The sequence below is a fragment of the Lacerta agilis genome, chromosome 4 (genome assembly GCF_009819535.1).
Source record: "Lacerta agilis isolate rLacAgi1 chromosome 4, rLacAgi1.pri, whole genome shotgun sequence".
In the NCBI taxonomy this organism is placed as follows: Eukaryota; Metazoa; Chordata; class Lepidosauria; order Squamata; family Lacertidae; genus Lacerta; species Lacerta agilis.
In genome coordinates this window covers 76,078,146-76,100,151 of record NC_046315.1, presented here as the reverse complement: position 1 = coordinate 76,100,151, position 22,006 = coordinate 76,078,146, and the positions used below count along the sequence as shown (strand labels likewise).

At 44.0% G+C, this 22,006-nt stretch overlaps 1 protein-coding gene across 1 annotated transcript; it reads right to left on the bottom strand.

Annotated features, from left to right (window-relative positions):
- Positions 1–6,803: 6,803 nt before the first annotated feature.
- Positions 6,804–21,979, bottom strand: LOC117045394. Its single transcript, XM_033146393.1, has 9 exons — positions 21,682–21,979; positions 19,077–19,128; positions 18,340–18,468; positions 17,189–17,336; positions 16,767–16,814; positions 15,314–15,361; positions 12,304–12,368; positions 8,584–8,666; positions 6,804–6,910 (listed from the first exon to the last, which is right to left on the bottom strand). Exons 1-8 carry the CDS (start codon positions 21,884–21,886, stop codon positions 8,594–8,596), a joined length of 768 nt encoding a protein of 255 aa, XP_033002284.1. The 5' UTR covers positions 21,887–21,979; the 3' UTR covers positions 6,804–6,910; positions 8,584–8,593.
- Between the last annotated feature and the right edge of the window lie 27 nt (positions 21,980–22,006).

Here is a 22,006-nt window from a genome sequence, read left to right as displayed (position 1 = left end):
TTCAGGGTACTGGCTCTTCCTTGACGTGGGAACAGTAGACTTTTTGGATCACTAAGATGTGTTTCCACCTATCCTCAAACTGTAGATGTAAATAAATGCAAATATTACACAAAGCACCAATAGGTTTCCAAATAAAAATCAAACCCAGGTTGATTTGGAATTTCTCACTACTCAGAGAAGTGAGTTGAAATAGCAATATTTTCCTCCTAAATCCTGGATTTCAGATGTCATCATCATCATTATTTTATTATTTATACCCTGCTCATCTGACTGAGTTGCCCCAGCCAGAAATGCTTCATCACTTTTGCACGAGAAGCATAATCACACATCAATTTCCACTATCCTAATTTTACAAAAATGGTTTAAACAAACAAACAAACAAAGAAATCTAGGGACATCAACTGATTAAACCGTTTTAGTTGTCAAATCTCCTGCCTTTTAATTAGTTATTAATCAACTTTACATATTATAAGAACACTAATATAGGGAGTATATATTTAGTATTTTTGAAATACTGAAGAAGAGTGGAATACATTTTGATCATTAAATTTTAAGTTACCGCCACTTGTTAATGGAATATCAACTTTAATATTTGTCTCTATAATCCCATATTACAGTAATACATCAGAATTATTGTAGAGCCTAAATAAATAAGCAACCTCTCTGATTTAGTACAGTGGTACCTCAGGTTACAGACTCCGCTAACCCAGAAATGACGCTTCAGGTTAAGAACGTTGCTTCAGGATAAGAACAGAAATCGTGCTCTGGCGGCGCAGCGGCAGCTGGAGGTCCCATTAGCTAAAGTGGTGCTTCAGGTTAAGAACAGTTTCAGGTTAAGAACGGACCTCCAGAACGAATTAACTTCTAAACCTGAGGTACCACTGTATCTCCCTCAGTAATTAAAATGGGTCTGTCTTTCTTTTCTTTTCTTTTCTTTTCTTTTCTTTTCCCCCCTCCCCCCCCCCTCCCCCCCCCCCCCCCCCCCCCCCCCCCCCCCTCCCCCCCCCCCCCCCCCCCCCCCCCCTCCCCCCCCACCCCCCCCCCCCCCCCCCTCCCCCCCCCCCCCCCCCCCCCCCCCCCCCCCTCCCCCCCCCCCCCCCCCCCCCCCCCCCCCCCCCCCCCCCCCCCCCCCCTCCCCCCCCCCCCCCCCCCCCCCCCCCCCCCCCCCCCCCCCCCCCCCCCCCCCCCCCCCACCCCCCCCCCCCCCCCCCCCCCCCCCCCCCCCCCCCCCCCCCCCCCCCTCCCCCCCCCCCCCCCCCCCCCCCCCCTCCCCCCCCCCCCCCCCCCCCCCCCCCCCCCCCCCCCCCCCCCCCCCCCCCCCCCCCCCCCCCCCCCCCCCCCCCCCCCCCCCCCCCCCCCCCCTCCCCCCCCCCCCCCCCCCCCCCCCCCCCCCCCCCCCCCCCCCCCCCCCCCCCCCCCCCCCCCCCCCTTTTCTTTTCTTTTCTTTTCTTTTGTTACTCATAAGCAGCCATTTTGTGCTTGCCCCCATGACATTTAGATTGGGATAACAGTACTGGCACCCGATAATCTTTTAACCAAAAAAACCTACTACCAACTACAATAAATATTCTTTTTTTGTAGCTATGTGTACACAAATGTTTTTAAAAACTTAATCCGAGGTGCTGCTACTATTTGAATCTACCTAACAATGAGTTTCAAGCTCTGAGTTAGATTGCAGGTGCAAAAGAAACACATTTTTATTATGTACCTTCCAGAGCTGTTACATAAACCATTTAAACAAAGACTGGACTGCCTCCAACTTCTGTTGAATATGATAATAAGAAAAGTTGTTACTGGAGAACTGAATGAAACAAAAGAGGGCAGCACAATTACTACAGATGTAAAATCATGATAGCGTTCCTGTTTTGTAAAGAATTGCAGACAGGTGCTGACATGTCACAGGGGCAAGTGACGGACAGATCGTACAATCCATAAAAACTGCCAGTTCACTCACACGATTTGTATTCTTAACCTCCAAAATCTTAGCATTTAAAGAACCATATGCAGCAAATAGATGTAAGTGAAGAAACAGCTTCCAGTTTGTGGCATTCAGGCATGTTAAAGATTAACTACTTGGAATAATTGTGGATGCTCATAACATGTGACGGACAGAGAATGGAAGCAGTCACAAAATGGGCAATGCTGGCTGCCTGTGTTGTTGTTTGCCTGAATGTTGTCTCTGGAGGCAAAGCAACCGCAAGTTATGAGCCTTATTGTACTAGGCAGTATACCAACACAGTCAAAGTAAACATGGGAGGAAAACGGCAAAAAAGAAAGTGACCTGCCCAGGGTTATGCAGCAATCCGCAGCAGAGTCAGGTGCTATTTTGTTACGGCAGATCCACACAGCACATTTGAAGCCTGTGCAATGTACATTTAAAGCACACGACTTCCCCCAAAGAACGTTGGGAACTATAGTTTCCCTGTAAAAAATTACAGCTCAAACTACAGTTCCCAATGCTCCAAATTTTAGGATATATTACTGTTTTCGTTTATTTTTTGCTGATCTGCCTCCTTTTTGTCAATTGTTGGAAGAACTAGCAAATAGCATTTTAAATTGCCCTGCTTAAGCTGAAGCCAAGATAAAGTGTCCTGTTTATGCACTTTGACAAATACAAGCATATCAAAGATAAAATGTTTGAAGCTTCCAGCCCCTTGCATGAATGGGATTGTAAACTCCCAATTGTAACACATAGATCACCATGCTTGCATGTTTAAACACCCACGTTCACACATCAGGAACTCCCGGCCCAATCTGAGCTTCCAGGCACACACACGGGTGTTTAAAGATACGGATTTGTTTGTTCAGTTTCTTACATTTCTATCCCACCTTTCCTCCATGAAGCTCAAAGTGGAGTACCTGATTCTCTTTCCCTGTTTTATTCTCACAACCATCTTCTGAGGTGGGTTAGGCCGAGAGTGACTAACCCAAAATCACTCAGTGAGCTTTGCAGCTGAGTCAGGATTTGAACCCTGTTCTCCCAGGTCCTAGACCTATACTGTGTGGTTTGCTGTAGGCGAACGGCGATACAGCATCAAAATACTGTACCTGCAGCAGTTGTGTGGCGTCAGCAGTTGTGTGTAGACAGAGTACCGTAGTATGTTTGTTTTAAAACACCTACAATTTGCAACTCTTGTGTTTCCTTTGACCAGCAGGTGTCTCTGTTGATCTATCTGAGACCTTGCCAAAAAATCTAACATCAAGCTTTCCATAAATTACATTTGTAGACACTGAAGACTGGATGGAAAGTCTTGTTGACCCGTGTGTGTAATAAAGGGGAGCCACACCGGGGGTGAAGGCATCCTGTTTTATTTGGACCCCATGCTAGTTTTGGTTTGTTGGTTAGCTTTTCTAGTAAGGCTGTTTCCCATACAGTTTGTTACCAGTGGTCCATGGTTTACTTCTGACAGTTCCCTCCACAGTCCCGCTATGACACTCCTGGCTGCTGAGAGTAAGTTGGGTTATAAGCTCTTTGTGGTGTGAGTGTGTGCTATTGTCTTGGAAAATATTCAGTAGAGCTAGTTCTGGGGTGGCTTCTAATACTGTATGTGTTTCGTTATGTTGCATATTTCTTGTAGGACTGATGTCCAAAAAGGTTGCAACCCAATCTGTAATAAAAACAATTGTATTATTATTATTATTATTATTTTAAAAAGATTGGATAGAAAGTTGATGGCTGTGTTACTTCATTGGGGCAGCCCCATTAACAAAACGTATTAGCCTTTCTGGCAGAAGGAAATTAACATCTAGTAGTAACAGTAGTTACAAAACGAATAGAATTAAAAACACTTCAGCGTATTAGAATAGGGCAAGTGCTGTACCAGAGGTGGCCAACATTGGGCTCTGCAGATGGTCCCACGATAGCCAGAGTTGATGAGATTTGTAGTCCAACATATGCATGTCACAAGGTAATGCAATGAAAGTGAGGTGTATTTATTTCCCACATCTGCACCTCAGCCTTTCTCCAAGGTGAGATTTCATAGACAATCTATGAAAAGTAGGTTAGGTTGGCTTGTTTAAGGCCATCCATTGACTTCTCTGGTTAAGCAGAACCTACAGGTTCCCAACTTGTTCTCTTGGTTCCATATATTCAAGGAGCTTGCTTTCTACTAAGTACAGGGCCCAGCTATCCCTTGGCATATGGGAACAAGAGATTACCTATGGATAAGCCTGCCTGGAAGAAGACCATATTATGCACTTCTGAATTTATGCAGCTCTTCTGAAACGAGTCCTCTTGGATCCCTATCACCACCAGTTTACAGTAGAGTAGAATCAGGCCTACTGTTTTCATATTGTTGCCAGAAGGAAAAAAGGACGTGAACCAGGAAATGTCAGGGGTTGTCTGAATAACACTGTTTAAACTTTAAAGCAAGAGGGCTGGTGGAGATCCTATGTCTGCAGGTCTGGCCATAGCCTCTCTCCATATCTCTTTCCAAAAGACTCTTCTTGCTCTTTGAAAGAGAAGTGTTTTGAAGACAGGAGGGGAGGGGAATGTAAGGAGTCCATTTAGAACCCAGCTGTGAACTCTATTAATTCCCATGGTTACTGGTTCAGTAAAGGCTATTTATATATCTGTATCTAGAATAAATATGCTGTGCACAGAAAGGGTCTGAAAATGAAATTTTGGAGGGGAAGGGAAGCAAGACCTTGTTTTTCACTCAGGAAATGATGCAAGTGTTGCATTTCACACCTTAGGAATAGGCATTTTCTATACACTCTCCACATCTATGCTGGAAGATTTCATGTTTAAAACTAGTACGATGGAAATTGTGGGGGCAAAAGCTGGTGCTTCAGGAAGTAGGGAGGTGAAGGGTCTGCAAAAAACAACAACCCCAACCCCAACCAACGACGTTTATTCTGTTCTTTCATGATGTTGTCTAACTCGAAAGGGCTTCTTTACTACTTGATCATAACCAATCATGGAACATGCAGGCTCTCAGATTTTGCTGTATGACAATGCCACTGGGGTTAAAAAAACAACAACACCCCATTGGTCTCACCCTGACAGCAGGAGTGAGGGAGAAGGAATGTGCCCTTATTTCCAGGCAATGCTGTATTGGATATTTCACTGCAATAATTTGTCAGGATCCAGCTCTGGTCATAACATTTTATTTAAATTTAGATGAGTCAGAATGTGAATATAGAGATGCACATTTTTTTTTATGCAGTGCAGTGTAGATGGACAACACTCTGATTCAGATGGGCATCCGAATAGGGATACAGTCCATTTGCACGACATTATTTTCTGTGGTACAGTCATGTACACTCCTAACTACCCCAGCTAATAGTAAACAACATGCAACAGGGGCAGAAGAGTGTTGTGTCTCAGCAGTTCCCTTCGCTTCTTGACATCCACCTCTTTATACAGTTTTACACCCTTTTACAAAAGAGTGCAAACATTCCCAAAACCGGGAGGGTAGGGGCTTTGCCTTTTCATTGTAAATGAAATGATCTCCCCAATTCAGCTCTAATAAATTATCTGACTAAAACTCCAGTTTTCTACTTTGAAAACCTGTATGTGCACCAGCACTGCAAACAGAATTCATATCCAGTGGAATTGCTTCAAGGCCAAATAAGCCTTTCATTGGGTTTGGAAATGAGGCTCATGTGATAGCAATGAGGGCGTTTTGCAACTTTCTGATAATGAAACACTTATTCAGCTTGATCCATAGCCTATATATATATATATGCTTGATTTTAAAACAGATTTAGCTGTATTAAATGCCCTGGTACTTGGAAAAGAACTTGCATTGCAAGTACAGTAGGTATGAATTGCATAGATAAGAGTGAAGTTTTAAGGAGATAAATACTGCACATATGTCAAGTTCCTCTGAAAAGATCATGGAATTTAGTTACCTGACCCACAATCTGTGCAAGGTTTCCTTTGTAACAGCTTCTCTCCAACACCCATTAAAAGCAAACTTCTTTGCACTTAATGTAGCTTTGTGAAAAGCCATTCCCTTGAGATTTGCACCCCCAGGTTGCATCAGTGTCACAACAAATTCTCATGCAATTTTAACTTGTAACATTTTAAACTTGTTCATAAATAACCTGAAGTTAGGGTAAACTGTCAAAGTAGACAACACTGAGATATGTGGACTAAGGGTGTAATGGTCTTAGATTCACTGCTTCGTATGTTCACATTTACATATACATGACCAAACACTAAGGACTGTTTTTCTTATACAGTGGTACCTCGACTTATGGTGTTAATGCATTCTGAAGGCGCCCTCGTAGGTAGAAATTTTCGTAACTCGAAAGGCGCTATCTCCGGAGGGAAAAAAAATTCGTAGGTCGAGAAAACCGCATTAAAAAACTCGTAGGTCGAGGTATCGCGCCGCCGCTTTCCCTTCGTAGGTCGAAAAATTCGGAAGCGGCGGCCATTTTTTCTCTCCCGGAAGTGTTTCGGAAGTCGAACATGACATACGTCGAGGAGCTCGTAAGTCGAGGTCCCACTGTACAGTGGTATCATGGTTTTCGAGCATCTTGGAAGCCGAACATTTCGGTTTCCGAACACTAAAAACCCTGAAGTAATTGCTTCCGTTTTCAAATGTGCCTCGGAAGACAAATGGCTTCTGCCGCGGGGGTTTTCAATTTTATCCATTGGCTTTGCAGCCAGCCCTTTGCGCCTCAGTTGTCGAACGTTTCGGAAGTCGAACAGTCTTCCAATGGATTACGTTTGACAACCGAGGCACCACTGTATTTCCACACCATGCTATATATTTTGAATCCACTGTCTCTTAGCAGAATGCAAAGACTGGCAGTCTGTTGCGGTACCTCAGATAAAGTGAAGGAACAACTAGTCTAGTTCTGAATTTGAGTTTATTCGTTGCCTATTCTTCAGATGACCATTCCGCACTGGTCTTCCTTCCATTTCATATTGGGCCTTGTATTCTAAAAAGCTGGAGTCCTGTATGGATTGAAGGACATGCAGAATAATCAGCATGTACAACAGAGGTAATTCGACTTTCAAACAGATATACCCAGTACTAAGTTCCTGCATCTTCCCTGCCCCTGCTGTCTTCCACTGACTCCACTTGGGTAATTCTAAGATGACCAGTAAACATTTTGAAACCATGAGCTCACCATTGAAACAAACCTCTTCTTGCAAACAGGCAAATTTTTTGTGTGGAATGGATAGGATTGCCAGCTGGCCATAATTTTACTGGTCTGGTTTGTATAACCGGTCTTGTCTAGCAATTTAAAAAGTGTTGAGTCAGTGAACTTTGGAGCCAGCTTGAAGAAGGCTTGTTGTAATTTCTATGTAACTGTAAAAGCAAGAGTCATGTGGTAATTTAAAGACTGAGGATTGTATCCAACTATGTTCTACTCAGAACTTAGCTAGTCATGTCCATTAATTTCAATGGGTCTACTCTGACTATGACTAGTTAGATACAACTCTTATCAAATTTATTGTTAGAGTTGGCACCTTGCGCTTGGCAGAATCTACCATCATAACACACCAGTCTGCTGAATCCTTCACCCCCCTGGCCTCTCACCTGGAAGGCTAGTCTTTTTGAAATGAAAAGTTGGCAACTCTAAGACTAAAAGAGATTTCTTGTGAGCACTTATAATCTGTTAGGGCAGGCATAGGCAAACTTGGCCCTCCAGATGTTTTGGGACTACAACGCCCATCATCCCTGACCACTGGTCTTCTTAGCTGGGGATGATGGGAGTTGTAGTCCCCAAACATCTGGAGGGCCAAGTTTGCCTGTGTTAAGGGGAAGGGTGAAAGAGGATTCGGACTTAATGTCTTCACCCATTATGCTCCCAAAAGCACACACAGGTACAAACAAAATATTAGATGGAAACTGTTTTATATCCTTTATGTTCAGCTTGTTTGAAGATTGCTCCAAGTGAGTCTAAAATGTGCAAAAGCACTGAAGGCATAGGCTAGGGTCAACACAGAATAAAACATGTTCTTAGGCATGCTTAACTGTGTGGCCTGGTTTGAAGTTTTGGACACAACACTAAACCATAGTTTAGCATTATGTGCACACAGAAGAGTTCGTTTCCTTTTTTTTATAGCTAACTGCAATTCATTGTTTCATCCAAACGGGAGAACTGGGGCTTGTTTTAACTACAGGTATGCTTTTATCCTAACAAGCCAGGGTCAGAAACAATTATTTGCTCTTGGGTTTCGGACAAACCATAGTTTGTCCTGTTTAGCATAAGGCGGCAACCTGAGGTTAGCTGAAAACAAAAGTGGATTCTTCCAAACTCCTTGTGACTATGCCAGAGGGTGGTAGGGTAAAGTGCACAAGCCTACCTGCTCCATGCCTTGCTGGTGCCTCTCACCCTGAAATCTTACCAAAGGGTGGAATGGGATGGGTGGCGGCGGCAGCAGATGGCAAAGGGAGACTGGCGGCAGCACAGAAAGCAGCGCAAGCTCCTGCTGCCTAAAACTCCCTCAGCCCAGTGCTATAGAGAGGTGCTGAATGAGGCTGTTACAGCCGCCACAATTTCCTTCCTTATCCCCAATGCCTCTGAACCCCACCACCCCCATAAGTATCTCATATATTCATAACCCACCCACCCCCCGCCACAAACACACCCCGGTGCTACCCGTATGGTGATATTAACCATTTTGTGGCTACTCTTGTTTTTCCTTCCGCTTCTTCTGCCTCATCCAGATGGGAAAACAGCACAGCCAGCTGCTTTCGGGCCTGCAAATGTTAAATACCATTGTTTTTTTTATATATATATATATATATATAGAGAGAGAGAGAGAGAGAGAGAGCAAGCACATTCCCACAGTTCATTTCTGCATATATAAGGACATAATCTGGAACAAAGGTTTCTTAAGAGTCAAGAATGTAGCTCCAAAGGGGAAACCCACTAAATTAGGGCAGCATAAAGGCAAGAGGTCGATAGCCAACAAGTACAATAATGAAAGATGAAAAGAACCCAGTCCTGAAATGAGAATATTCCTCCATGAACTTCTCAACAAGGCCCTGCAGCACATTTTTCTTCCTTTACCTATCTGGCTTGGTGACAGCTGCAGTGTAGGGGAAGGAGATCTGGTGGCCTAAGATACTTTTTTTTTTATATTCATATCCTGCCCTTCCTCTGAGTCTTAGCACAACCTTTGTGGTTCTTCCTCGCTGGCTATCTCCATTTTATCTCCACAACCAACCTGTGAGGTAGGTTAGGTTGAGAGAGGATGACTGATGGTCCGAATGAGCTTCATAGCCAAGTGGGGATCTGAATGTGGGTCTCTCCACTCCTAGTCCGACTCTCTAACCGCTAGAGAGGCCCTCCAGATGTTTGTGACTACAATTCCCATCATCCTTGACCACTGGTCCTGTTAGCTAGGGATGATGGGAATTGTAGTCACAAACATCTGGAGGGCCGAAGTTTGCCTATGCCTGGTCATGAGGTTCACTGGCTAACCAGTGGGTGAATCACTATCTCTCAGCCTAACCTACCTCATAGGTTAGGAACAAATGAGGAAACCCCCAATCACACACTGTCCTGACCTCCTCGAGGGGAAGATGTGTTACAAATGTATAATGAATAGTAGTAATACATGTGCTGGATGAGAATTTCAAGGACTGAGTAGCAGCACTGACCTACAAGCACACAAGCCCATCTCTCTCACAGGCTAAGGCTATATAGATTACATGGTTACAATCCAGCGCCTATTGAAATTGTTAAAAATAAATAAATCCCATTGATTTGATTGACAGATGCTCAGAGGAAGGGTCTTGTAGCTCAGAGGCAAAGCACCAATAATGCACCACTGTTTTGCGAACCCGTCATATGACAGAGCCATATTCCTGCGAACGAATTACAGTACAGAGTTTTCTCACATTATTCAACAGTTGGCTTCACGGACTCATCTTAAACAGAAGCAAGAAGTCAAGTGAGACTGCAATTCTAAGCACACTTAAAAGTAGAACAACCCATAACAGTCCTATACAATTTACTGCCCGAGGCAGAGCAGCAAATAGCATTCCCTGCCCCCCCCAGGTCAATTCAAAGTGTGTACGCCAGGGGCGTCGTAGGGTGGGGGCGGTGGGGGCGGGCCGCCCCTCGTCCCGCCCCTAGGCGGGTGTGTGCGGTGCTGCTGCTCCCGGGGTGACAGAGGCAGCGGTGGTGCGTGGGGTGACAAGCGGTGGCCCCTCCCACCACTCCCACGTGCCGCCGCTCCCTCCGTCACCCCGGGAGCAGCAGCGCTGCACGGATGAGGCTCCCGAAGTGGCGGCCCGGCATCCTCGGGGGCGGGGCGTCGCAGCGATGCCCCGCCCCCGGGGATGCCGGGCCGCCGCTTCCGGAGCCTCGGTGGGCTGCAAAGAGCCCTGAAGCCGCAACCTGGCACCCCTTTGCGCTACGGCAGCGGCTTCAGGGCTCTTTGCAGCCCGCCGAGGCCCCCAAGCCCCCGCCCGGCATACCCCGGGGGCGGGGCGTCGCCGCGCGTGCGTCATGACGCACACGCAGCGATGCCCCGCCCCCAGGGATGCCGGGCCGCCGCTTCCGGAGCCTCGGTGGGCTGCAAAGAGCCCTGAAGCCGCAACCTGGCACCCCTTTGCGCTACGGCAGCGGCTTCAGGGCTCTTTGCAGCCCGCCGAGGCTCCCAAGCCCCCGCCCGGCATACCCCGGGGGCGGGGCGTTGCCGCGCGCGCGTGCGTCATGACGCACGCACGCGCCACGATGCCCCGCCCCCAGGGGTGCCTCTTGGCTTCCCGCCCCGGGCAGCCAAGGGGCTAGGAACGCCCCTGTGTGTACCCAAGTTATTTTGGCACCTGAAGCAGAAAATCTTATTGGAACATAGGGAGCTGCCTTAAACCGAGTCAGACCATTGGTTTATCTACCCCAGCATTGCCAACACTGACTGGCAGCATCCCTCTAGGGTTTTTAGGCTGAGGACATTCCCAGACCTCCTTTGGTATACTGGGGATTAAACCTGGAACTTTTTGCATGCAAAGTGCATGCTTTGCCCCTGAGCTACGCAGCCCTTCCCCAGAGCACCTGCCATCCTCCCTGGCAGTAAAATCAAGTAAGCCAGATATCTAATGCAAGGGTCAGCCTGCAGCCCTTTGAAGACAACTCTGAACAACCACAGGCAACACGCAGCTAATAATGTTCTAACAAAATATTTGTAACATGTACGTATTATTTGAAGACAAAGCAGTGTACACAGGCCATAGCAGTATGGGACCTGCTCCTCCTAGTGGTCAAAATATCTAGCAATCAGTGTTATCAGGAACAGGATAGGAGAATATCAATCATTTACCAGGTTGCTGCTATTCCAAACATAATTTATGAAATGTTTATAACCAGCCACTAACAGGAATTCTGCACGAGCCCAATCAGTAAGCTCATTTAATAGCATCTGATTTATTCTCCCAGATAGTCCTCCGACAACCATAGAAACCACCTGGGTGTGGAATCTAGATGCATGTTAAAAACGTTGTGAAAAATGCTTTTTTTTATAAATAAAAAAAAAAGTTTTGAAAAATGCATTGAATTTGCTGTAGCTCACAGTCGCCATACCTAGTGTCACAAATGTATATTGCATTTTAGAACAATGGTTGGCCATTGTGAGAACAAGATGCTGGACTAGATGGGCCTTTGGTCTGGTCCAGGAGAACCCTTCTCATGTCCATAGAATCATAGAATTGTAGAGTTGGAAGGGGACCCCCAAGGGTCATCAAGTCCAACCCCCTGCAGTGCAGAATGTCCCAGCATTCTGTGCCTACAATGCCTATGCAAAGCCCACAAGAGGGCATGAGCACTCTCCCTCTGATGATATCTAGCAACTGCTGTATGCTACTCTCTGAATAGTAACATGTAGTAACACCTTTACCACACCATAAATTCAAGGCAGATTTAAAGCACATGACTTCCCTCAAAGCATCCCTGGAACTGTAATTGCCCTCTCAAAGAACTACATTTCCCAGCAACCCTGAACAAACTACAGCTCCCAGGATTCTTTGGGAGAAGCTGTGTGCTTTACATGTACATCGAGCGTTGTTGTTGATTGGGAACCACAAGTAGCATGACACATTTTTATGCATATGAACAAATGTAAACACCTTTTTTTTGCCAACTGGGAAAGATAGCATGCAAAAAATGTCCAGAGAGCAAAACCTACAGCTGTTAGCCTAAGCCTGCTTTACTAGGAAGTAAGCAGCAATGAAATTAGTGTGGCAAAAAAAGGCAAACAAACATATTTAGGATCTAGGAATGAAGTACCGTACATTTCACTATTCTGGACCCACAGCCATGTTTGTGCAAAACTAAGCATTTTTAAGCTGGCCTTTCCCACCAATGTCTAGCACAACAAAAATATCGCCATACAGCGTTTCAGGAGATTCTTCTTCCTTTTCATGCTGCTTCTCCTCTGTCAAGATTTCTTCAGTTTTCTGAGTCAGAGAAATTTTTAAGAAATAGTGAATTCTTTGTTAATGCTTCAACCTAATAATCTATAACAGTGAAAACAAGTAAGAGTTCTTTTCTGGGAAACTTTTTGCTTTAAAAAAAAACCACAACTTGCTCCAGAGTCATGCACAGTTCAAAACATGTGACTTCAGTGAAACTATTCCTTAAAAAGAAAAGAAAAAAAAGCTTCATTGCATTGCTAGTTTTGGACAAATGGTGTACTTAATTCAGGCCTCTCTTTGTATGTCATGGAAAAGCGTTTTCGGTTCTGGCTAGGCAACGCCAAAACAATTTCTTTTTACTTGCAAGGCTTGATTGTTTATGATATGTGAACCCGAGGCAATTCAACTAGACTTTTAGATTTAAGGTTCTTTTTGCCAAACATGCTATTATAATTCCGATAAGTTTCATTCCTGCCCTCCCCCCTCATTGGTAATGTTTTATATTGCTGACATTTTAAAATAATCTTCAAATTTTGTATTGTAAGCTGCCTTAAGGGTCTGACAGAAAGGCAGGTAATAGTGTTCGTATTTAAGTGCAACAAGGCATTCACACCAAGCCTGCAAGGAAGATATGTGTTTATTGATACAGACAGATGAGTGCCTCTCCATCCATCCAAGACTGCTGTCAGCTACGGTAATCCTAAACTGAAGTTAGGTTTACACTGCATACAGTGAAATGTGGAGTCATAATGTTTTGTATAAAGTGTGATGCCATGTTTTCTACCTTCTCCCACAAACAACACACACACAAAACATTTCACAGTATTCATAGTGACATGAATTTTGTTGCATACTTTCAGGTATGTGTGAACATACAAATCTGACTTGAAAGATGCCTGGAGGATTTGCAAATAAAAAGTGAGGCGCAAGTCTTTGACAAATCAACAGCTCATGAACCTAGTGCCGCAATGCCATTTGGTGATTAGTACTGTGTCAAAAGTCACCAGACAACACAGTATCTTAATAAGATAGCTGTTGTCTTGCATTCAGTTTCCAAGATGGGAAGCATACACGTCTGAGGGTCACCTAGGCTTTTTGTCACATTTCTGAACCAAATTTTAAAAAAATAAAATTATGTCCAAAATAACTCTATAAGGTAGCAATGCAGCGTGAAAAAATACTTCCTTTCTCACACTCTTTGGATGACTCGTTGAATTACATACATTCCAACATTTCTCTGATGAAAATAGGGATGTCCTATTCAATAATAATTACTACTACTACTACTACTACTACTACTACTACTATTTTATTATTTATATCCACTTATCTGGGCAGCTTCCAATATATATAAAAACATAACTAAACATTAAACATTTAAAAAACCTTCCCTATACAGGGCTGCCTTCAGATGTCTTCTTAAGGTTGTATAGTTACGTATCTCCTTGGCTTGGGGGTTGCATAGCTCCAACATTTCTCCGATGAAAATAAGGATGTCCTAAGGAAAAGCAGGACTTTCTGGGATTGAATCAGAAACCAGGACGGCTTCTGTAAATCCAGGACTGTCCTTGGAAAATAGGGACACTTGGAGGGTTTGGGATGAGTGCTTTGGCAGCCATTTCCAGGCCAGGGAATTCAGCTGCAAAGTGGCAGCTGGAATAATGGAGGACGTTCCAGCACCTTCTGCATCTCCCACCAGAGCCCAAAGCTGTGAGAGACATCAGAAGCAGGTGAGGAAGTCCTGCTCCGTGAATGACTTAATACCTGGCTGCTTTAGGCATCCATTTCCAGGCCAGAAGGTTCAGCTACAGAGCGGCAATGGAAGACTGGAGCAACTGCCATTCAGTGAGGAAGCCTTGGCCTGTGAGGGACTAACTGCAGTCATTTTGAGGAAACCTAGGGGACTGAGGGGAGGCTTCTTACACCATTGTTCGACTAGGTCCTTCTGCATCTGTTACCACAGCCAGAAGGCAAGCTCAGCAGCAGCTGGGCGAGGAAGCCCTGATCTGTCATCCACCTACTTTGGCAGCCATTTCTGGGCCAGGGGAAGCTTATATGCTCTTTTTGTGATCATACACTTAGTTTACTGTATTTTAAATATATTGGAAGTCCCTCAAAAACCTCAGTTTGTAGGCAGGCTATTATGCAGTCTGAATAAATAAAAAATAGATTTTAAAAATTCCTTCACATTCTTTGCACCATTAGTAATTTCATGACTATCACATTCTCTTACTTTCAGGTTGCCTAAACTAAAAAAAGTCCCCACTTCTTAACAATTTCTTCCTAAGAATAAGCGAGCGTTTCCATCTAATAATCAACACCACTGATCACCTTTCAATCAACAAACTTAAGATGCTGCAGAAAGAGCCCACTCAGCTCCTGATGAATTACTGCTCTTTATAAATGCCAAGGGAGTTTGAATTCAGCTAATGACTTCCCACGATCTGCGTTACTAAAAATAAATGATATCTAAAATGGGAAGCATTCTGGTCATACTGCACGCTACAGAACATAAGCGAATGATGCCTCCCTCTAATGTTGCATTTGGGGTCGAGGACAGGATATTTTTATATCATCAGTCCCCAGAAGCCTTCGTCAATTATCACAGCCTTTAAGAAAAAAATTCTTTTTCATTCTGAAAACATTGTTTTCATTCTGTGTTCCTTTTGCCACCTACCTTCAACATCTGTTGTCGAGCAGAAAGGCAGGATATAAATATTTGCAATAAATGAAATTTAACATAGCGGGAAGAATAATCCGTGGTTGCCTGCGTGCAGGGCTTTTCCCCCCAGCCAGAACTCAGTTCCGGCACCTCTCAGTTGGGCGCCATTGCCATTACAAGAGAACAAGGGAGGCATTCATAGTGAGTTCCGCCACCTCTTTTTCTAGAAAAATAGCACTGCCTGCATGTATCCATCCATCACACTTGCATCTTCCCTTCACAAAAATATAGCAAGTAAAAGTATGTGTGCACAACTTATGCCTACCTCTTCGACTCTATCTCTCAAATCAATCTCCACAAATGACAAGTCTTTCTGCAAGAGGAACATAAAATAAGAGGCAACAAAGTTGTAAGATACCTTTAATATGAAACTTACACATTACACACATATGGGTGTAATGAAAACGTCACAGGTGCTCTTCCTAGGGAAAAAGCATATGGCGGGCTTAGGTAACATGGCTTGCATGTAAAGTGAGTTAGGCCCTTAGAAGAGGACTAGAAAAGTCCTTAAGGCTTTTATCACATGTGTTTGTGTTAAGTCAGTGTCATCATCTGTTAACATTGGCAGCCTTGGGAGCAAAATTGGAACAGGGTGGTAGAGCAGCAGGGTATGTGAGGTCAGCAAAGCTACCTTCATAAATGATACCCCTGCAACTTGCAAAATAATTGATAAGATAGATGGTATCAGGACAACAGTGGGGTGTGGAAGGGGCAGGGAAGTGGCTATGGTGAAGGCATTTCAGCCATCACAAAGCTTATCGTCATGTTTTTGGCTTAATTTATTTCATTGCAGGCTTAATGCTTAAATGTTGAAGGATTGGGTATTAATCTCTTAAATCGGGGATGGGGAACGTTTGGCCCTTCCATCAGTCCCCGTCAGCATGGCCATTGATGAGAGATGATGGGAACTGCAGTCTGTGTGTGTGTGTGTGTGTGTGTGTGTGTGTGTGTATAAAATAATCAGCAGAGCTGCAAGCCTACACATTTGGTATATAGTTGTAAGATGTGACAGCATTCTGGACAGAGATGTTCTTACTTCTCTGGTTCTCTGCTTAGAGATACATTACATATATTTGAGCATCTTTTCATTTATAACAAAATACAAAAGATTTTTGCCATCTTTACTGCAGCTGAGTAAGCTTGATAATCAGCACTCAACAGTGTTCTATTGCATTTGTCTGGAGTTTTTCCTCCCATTTTTTCCAAGCTGCACACCAACTTTCCTCATTGGCCTCAGCTCTGGGGTGTATCAAGGGGCCAAAATGGACTCTGTCACACAGGAGAAAGTGCTCAAGTGTGATGATCGGCAGACAATTTTTCTACACCAACTATCTTAATTGTAAAATCAAAGTTCATTTCTGCTCTGCATTACCAAAAGTTACACTGGTTGGTTGTATATTTTCCTTGAGGTTGTTATAAACATGATCAAGAAAATGGATGCAGAATTTGCCCCATATTTTATAGGACAGAATCTGCATCGGGTAGAAAAGGTGGCTAGCCTATTATCTACTGCAGAGATACCACAGTCTCTCAGCATACACACACACATCAGACTAATAGCCATGAGAAGGAAGCACTCTGTAGATTGGAACAGATTTGAGAGATCTTCTTTCAGATTCCGTCCACACCTTTGGTATCTCTCAAAACAACCTGTTTGCTTCACTGCTGATGAAAGTAAAACCGAATATTGAGCCATTCTTTCTGGGAGTATTACTTGCCTTCATCTCCAGAAGAACGTCTTCCATTTCAGCGTCTGCCTTTGCTTTCTACAGATTTAAAAAGCAGAAGGTTAAGTGTGTTGCATTTTTAAGAGGCAAGCAAGCCTAATTTCTCTAGTCAAGGCCCACTATGAACTCTTGTAGCACAGGTTCCCTTTCTACAAGCTACCTAAAAACCCTTGTGTGTTTTGGGAAAACTAACAGAAAAAATCCGTGCTGTTATATTTATGGCGACATGGTTAGTGTTTTGAGCCAGCCATAGCAACATGGGGTGTGTGTTTGTGTATAACCCACAAGTGACAAATGCCCTTTAGACCACGTTCCTGGGATCTATGGCCAGTTATATGGGGAGCAGAGGCTGGGCTCATTTACCCAGGCCTGATGCAAGGCCTGTCAGTTCAAGCAGCCACCCTGGCTCCCACTGGTCCTGAAATCTCAGCGTCCCTCTTTATTGCGGGGTTGGTCCCACCCTTCTGCTGCCACAACCTATTGGCTCCTCCTTGTCTGTGCACAGGAAAACTGCCTGGAACTGAAGAACTCTGGGACTTGTAGTCCTTGAAGGAGCACATTCTGCAGGGAAAGTACATTTCTCCCGAGAACTGCAACTCCTAGAGTTTCCTGTACAATTTGTATTTCCTCTTTCACGTCTATGGTGGGCCTGATTCTGTTGAACTCCAGCAGGGCCCTCCCTGTAGAATGTCAGTAGGGTTGCCATATTTACTTTTCTATCCCAAGTAGGCTTTTAAGAAAGCTCTCTTTTTTATGATTGACTTTAATTTATTTGGACCACTGCATGTTTTTGAATTTTTCTTTTTATGCACACCACTTAGAAACTCCAGTGATTTAGTGGCATATAAATAGCTAAAATAAATTAAATATCCCGGGTGGCCTTGTTGAGCAACATTTTGTTCTGAATGCTGCTGCTTTGGTCTAATGCTATTTCTATTTGGCTTCAGTAAAATACTTAATAACCGGATACATCAGGAAAATAACAGACCCTCCAAGTGTCCCTGTTTTCCAGGGACAGTCCCAGGTTTACCGAAAGCTGTCCCAGTTTCTGATTTGATCTTGGAATGTCCCGCTTTTCCTTAGGACGTCCCTATTTTCATCGGAGAAATGTTGGGAGGGTATGGAGTAACGTGACCCCCGAGCCAAGGAAATAAGTAACTATACAACCTATAGAAGGCACCTGAAGGCAGCTCTGTATAGGGAAGTTTTAAAAAAATGTTTATTTCTGTTTTTATTTATGTTGGAAGCCACCCAGAGTGGCTGGGGCAACCCAGACAGATGGGTGGAGTATTAATAATAATAATAGGAATAGGACATCCCTATTTTCATTAAAGAAATGTTGGAGGGTATGAAATAATTCTGGATGACTATCCTAGAACATGATATATAATCTAGCTGTATACACACACACACACACACACACACACCACTTATGGGAATGGGTTTGGAGTCCAAACTGGAGCTCCAAACTGGCGTGTGGTCCTTGTAAGGTTGCCCACTTGAGGATGCAGCCCTTGGGCTGGAAACGTTTCCCAACCCCTCATGTAAACAAACACAGAACTACTTGTACTTAGGATTTTTATGTTTCCTGACCGGTTTTTCACTGATTTCCACTTTAACAGATTCATCTTGCTCGCGACCAATTTCTTTATCCCTTTTATTGTCATACACTTTCTTCTTGATCTCTTTAAGACTGCACAGGAAGAGATATCAACATATCAATAGTTTTATTATAGTGATCTGGTTGAACAACTGAACGGAAGTATTTAATTCATAGCAAAAAGTTTTCACTGGCATTTCTCACCTTATTTAAACAGTCATCCGGGACAAAAAGAACATGCTTTTAAATCTGGACTCTGCTCATTGCAACTTGCACATGTTCGTGTGTGCAAGAGAGGAAATGCTAACCATCCTGATGTAAATACAATTATAACATTAGGTGTAATAATTAAGCACTTTGCTTGCATTATAATGAGATAATCCCTACAACAACCCTGTATGCTCACCAAGATTATAATCTTCCCCAGTATCATAGAGGGGAGAACTGAAGTGAAGAGCAAGCAGCTTTCCCAAGGCTGCCTAGTGGGTTCATGGCAGAGGCAAGATTGAAACCAGGGGCATTCTGATTCATAGCTCAGCCTCTGAGCTACTGTACTACAGGAATTCACAGCACCTAGGATGTGTCTCCTGCTTATCGTGAAGCACACTGAATTGAGGCAAATGGCTCTTTACTGAAGATTACTCTTTATTCTAGTCCCCTGTACATAACTCTGTTTAGACTAGGCTGAGCTATACTGTTACCAGCTGAGGTCTTCTTCTGTCCTCTGTGCGCCTTTCTCTGTGCCCGAAACATCTAGAAAAGGGGAAATAAAAGTTCCACAAACAGTGTCACATATAGGCAGAAATCGAGCTTTTTTCTTTTCAAGGGCTGCATTCTCCCATCATAAAACAAAACAACCCCAAGGTACCCTAGTAGAGCCAACAATGCAATGTGCATCATGAACGGTTGCGGAAGATGGTAGTGACTGGACAGCAGATGGGAAGCTAAACTTACTCTAGTAAAACCAAGAGAAATGAAGCCTTCCTCACCTGCTGCCTTGGTTGATAACAAATCAATGGAATTTGTAGAAACCTAAGGCCTGAGGAAGGCAGAGAACACAGGGAAGTGATTAAAGTTGACAAGCTGCAGGATAGGAAAATGCTTACAGGGACCTAAGGAGACAGAGATGTATATATATTGCTGTCAGAAAGGTGGCAGGGAGAAAAATAATTATACTGGCTACTAGCAAGAGATAGTAGTTGGGAACCTGAGTGAAACAGGGCAGACTAGATAGAGAGCAGGAGGAAATTCAGGGACCTGAAACAACAGGAGTGGAAATGCAGAAAGGAGGGAGCAAATCTAGAACGTTTACATCTTGTATTGGATGAACTGGGCAGATTCGAGATTCTGCTGGTGTACTGCTCAACCTGCTGCCTAGCACTTTCCCTGTCTTGAGTTGACAGAGGTGGCCTCAGACATGGTGTTGAGGACCCCTTTCAGATCAGAAGGTAGTGCTGTGGGAAGGGGAGATTATCCAACCCACAGAGCCTTCCTAATGGCGTGTGACAGAAAAGTTTGTTTTGCTGGGCAGGTTGGGTCACCAAGTGTTTTTCTTTTTCCCTGCCAGCAAACGGTTAACAAACTGCAGCTTCTGATTGGCCAGGGTTCCAGGAGGGCGAGTTGAAAAGGAGGACAAATTTGGAGACAGGTTCCAGGTTGGGAGATAGGGAGTGAGGCAGGAGAGAGTTGGTTCTGGGTAGAAACACCCACTGAGGAATATATCACAAGATAGAAAAGGGACTCTCTGAGCTTAGTGTGAAGGACAGTGTGTGGTGTCCTGTAAGAGTAATAGGCCAGGAATTAACTGGGAGGCTGAGGCTGAGCCAGGAGTAGAAGAAGCTGGAAAGATACAGTCTACTTAGGTCTCATTCCAGTCAGGAGGGCAGAGATTCTGCTACAAAAACATAAGACTCCCAAACCAGTTAAGAGGGGTGTGGTGATCCCTTTGGGTCTGTTCCTTGGAGTACCTCAGGAGTAGGGTTGTCAAAGGGGTGTGTAACTGACAGGAAGTGCCACCTTGTCTAAGAACCAAAGTATTAAGCGGCAACAGCTATGCAACAACTGAGAAAGAACTGAAGTGAAACAACTAGAAATAAGCCGAGCATTTACCCTTTAGTCTAAAAACCTGTAACATCTACCTGAAGCCAAGTAACTGAACATAAGCAACTGAAGTTTAAAAGAAGCTGCACTTGATTAGAAGTCCATAACATCAGTTAGATTTAGTATAAATATTAAGTGAACGATTACCTGAAATAACATTATAACCTGAAGCATCCTTTGTTTTACCCACTTTGTGTCATAAACTTCCTTTGTTAAACTTCCTTTGTTTAATAAAATCTTGTTTGTTTGATCAAATCCTGCCTGAGACTCCAAATCATTAAGTTTTCCCTCACATGTCCCCCACTAGATAATCTGGGGTAATTTGTAGAAATTCGTGTAAGTGGCGTACTGTGAGGTGGTTACACTATATTTAAGTGAGGGCCGGCCCAATGGCACCAGGGTGAAAAAGTGCCGTTGCATGGGGTTCTGCAGGGTTCAGTCTGGTGTCCCATTTTATTCAACATCTACATAAAACTGTTGCTTTGGGAGCATCAGGAATTTTGGAGTATGTTGTTTATCTGCATCTGTACTGGAATAGTTTCCCCATGTTTTAATTGTATCATCATTTCTGTGTTGCCCACCCTGGGCTCCATGGGAGGAAGGGCAGAATATATATTAATATATTTTAATCTCAAGTGGTGGTGAATATGCTTAACCGGTGCCTGACTTTGGTGATGGACTGGTTAAGGGCCATCAGACTGAAGCTCAAGATTGAAACTGTTAATAGGTGGTTCCTCTGCCTGGGTAAGTGGCACCAGTTGCACTACCCCTGAAGAATCAGGTTCATTGCTTAGGGTACTTTCCTCCCAGGCATTTGATAGTTAGCGTTTCGTTGTTTGATGTCTTTTAATCTCTTTCATGATTTTTGTATTTGTATTTTTGCTGTAAGCTGTCGTGAGATGTTTTTTGTATAACAAATGCATAGTGCATACTGGGGCTTGGCAAATGATGAACTATGGGCCTTATCTGTTTCTGGAAGAGATACCTGGCCTCCCACAGGTATCAACACAAGAATGAGAGAACCAGCTAATGGTCCACTTTGAAGGTGGAAAGTGTGGCACTGGCCAATCCCTTCTCAGATTTGCTCTCTGGCAACACTAATCCCTTTCCAGGGCTGTATGACAGTAAGGAAACAGAGAGATGAATCAAAAGCTATTTCTTTCTCAGATTTTGTACATAAACAGATTTGCTTGCCAAGTTACTTACCAGCTTCCTGCAATGTCTTTTCGATTAGGCCAGCTAGCTCAGGCTTAAGCGTGTGACCACTGAGCCTAGCCGTCTTGCATTTGTGAGGATCTGACGTTTCTGCAACCCGGTGGGACCCTGGCGATAGTTTTGTTGCAAAAGGCACACCTTGCAAACGCTTCCTGTGCGCTATGCTTGCAGCCTTTGACATCTTTTGGTTCTTCATGTTTGCTGAACATGGAGAAATGATGTAGGAGACTCTGTTGTTACATTTCTTAAATGGGTTGCCTTGAAAACATGTGGCTTTTGTTCACACAGGGTTGTCGTGAAGCTTCTATGACATCAC

Bases quoted from the DNA above. Each gene is read 5' to 3' on its own strand.
- LOC117045394 (XM_033146393.1), bottom strand. From the start codon at position 21,886: ATGAAGAACCAAAAGATGTCAAAGGCTGCAAGCATAGCGCACAGGAAG. The intron at 17,337-18,339 runs GTAGTTCTGTGT...CTTTCCCTGCAG, and splicing joins CATAAAAATCCTAAGTACAA to AATGTGCTCCTTCAAGGACT. The intron at 8,667-12,303 runs GTATGGCGATAT...TAACATTTGCAG, and splicing joins GAAGAATCTCCTGAAACGCT to GCCCGAAAGCAGCTGGCTGT.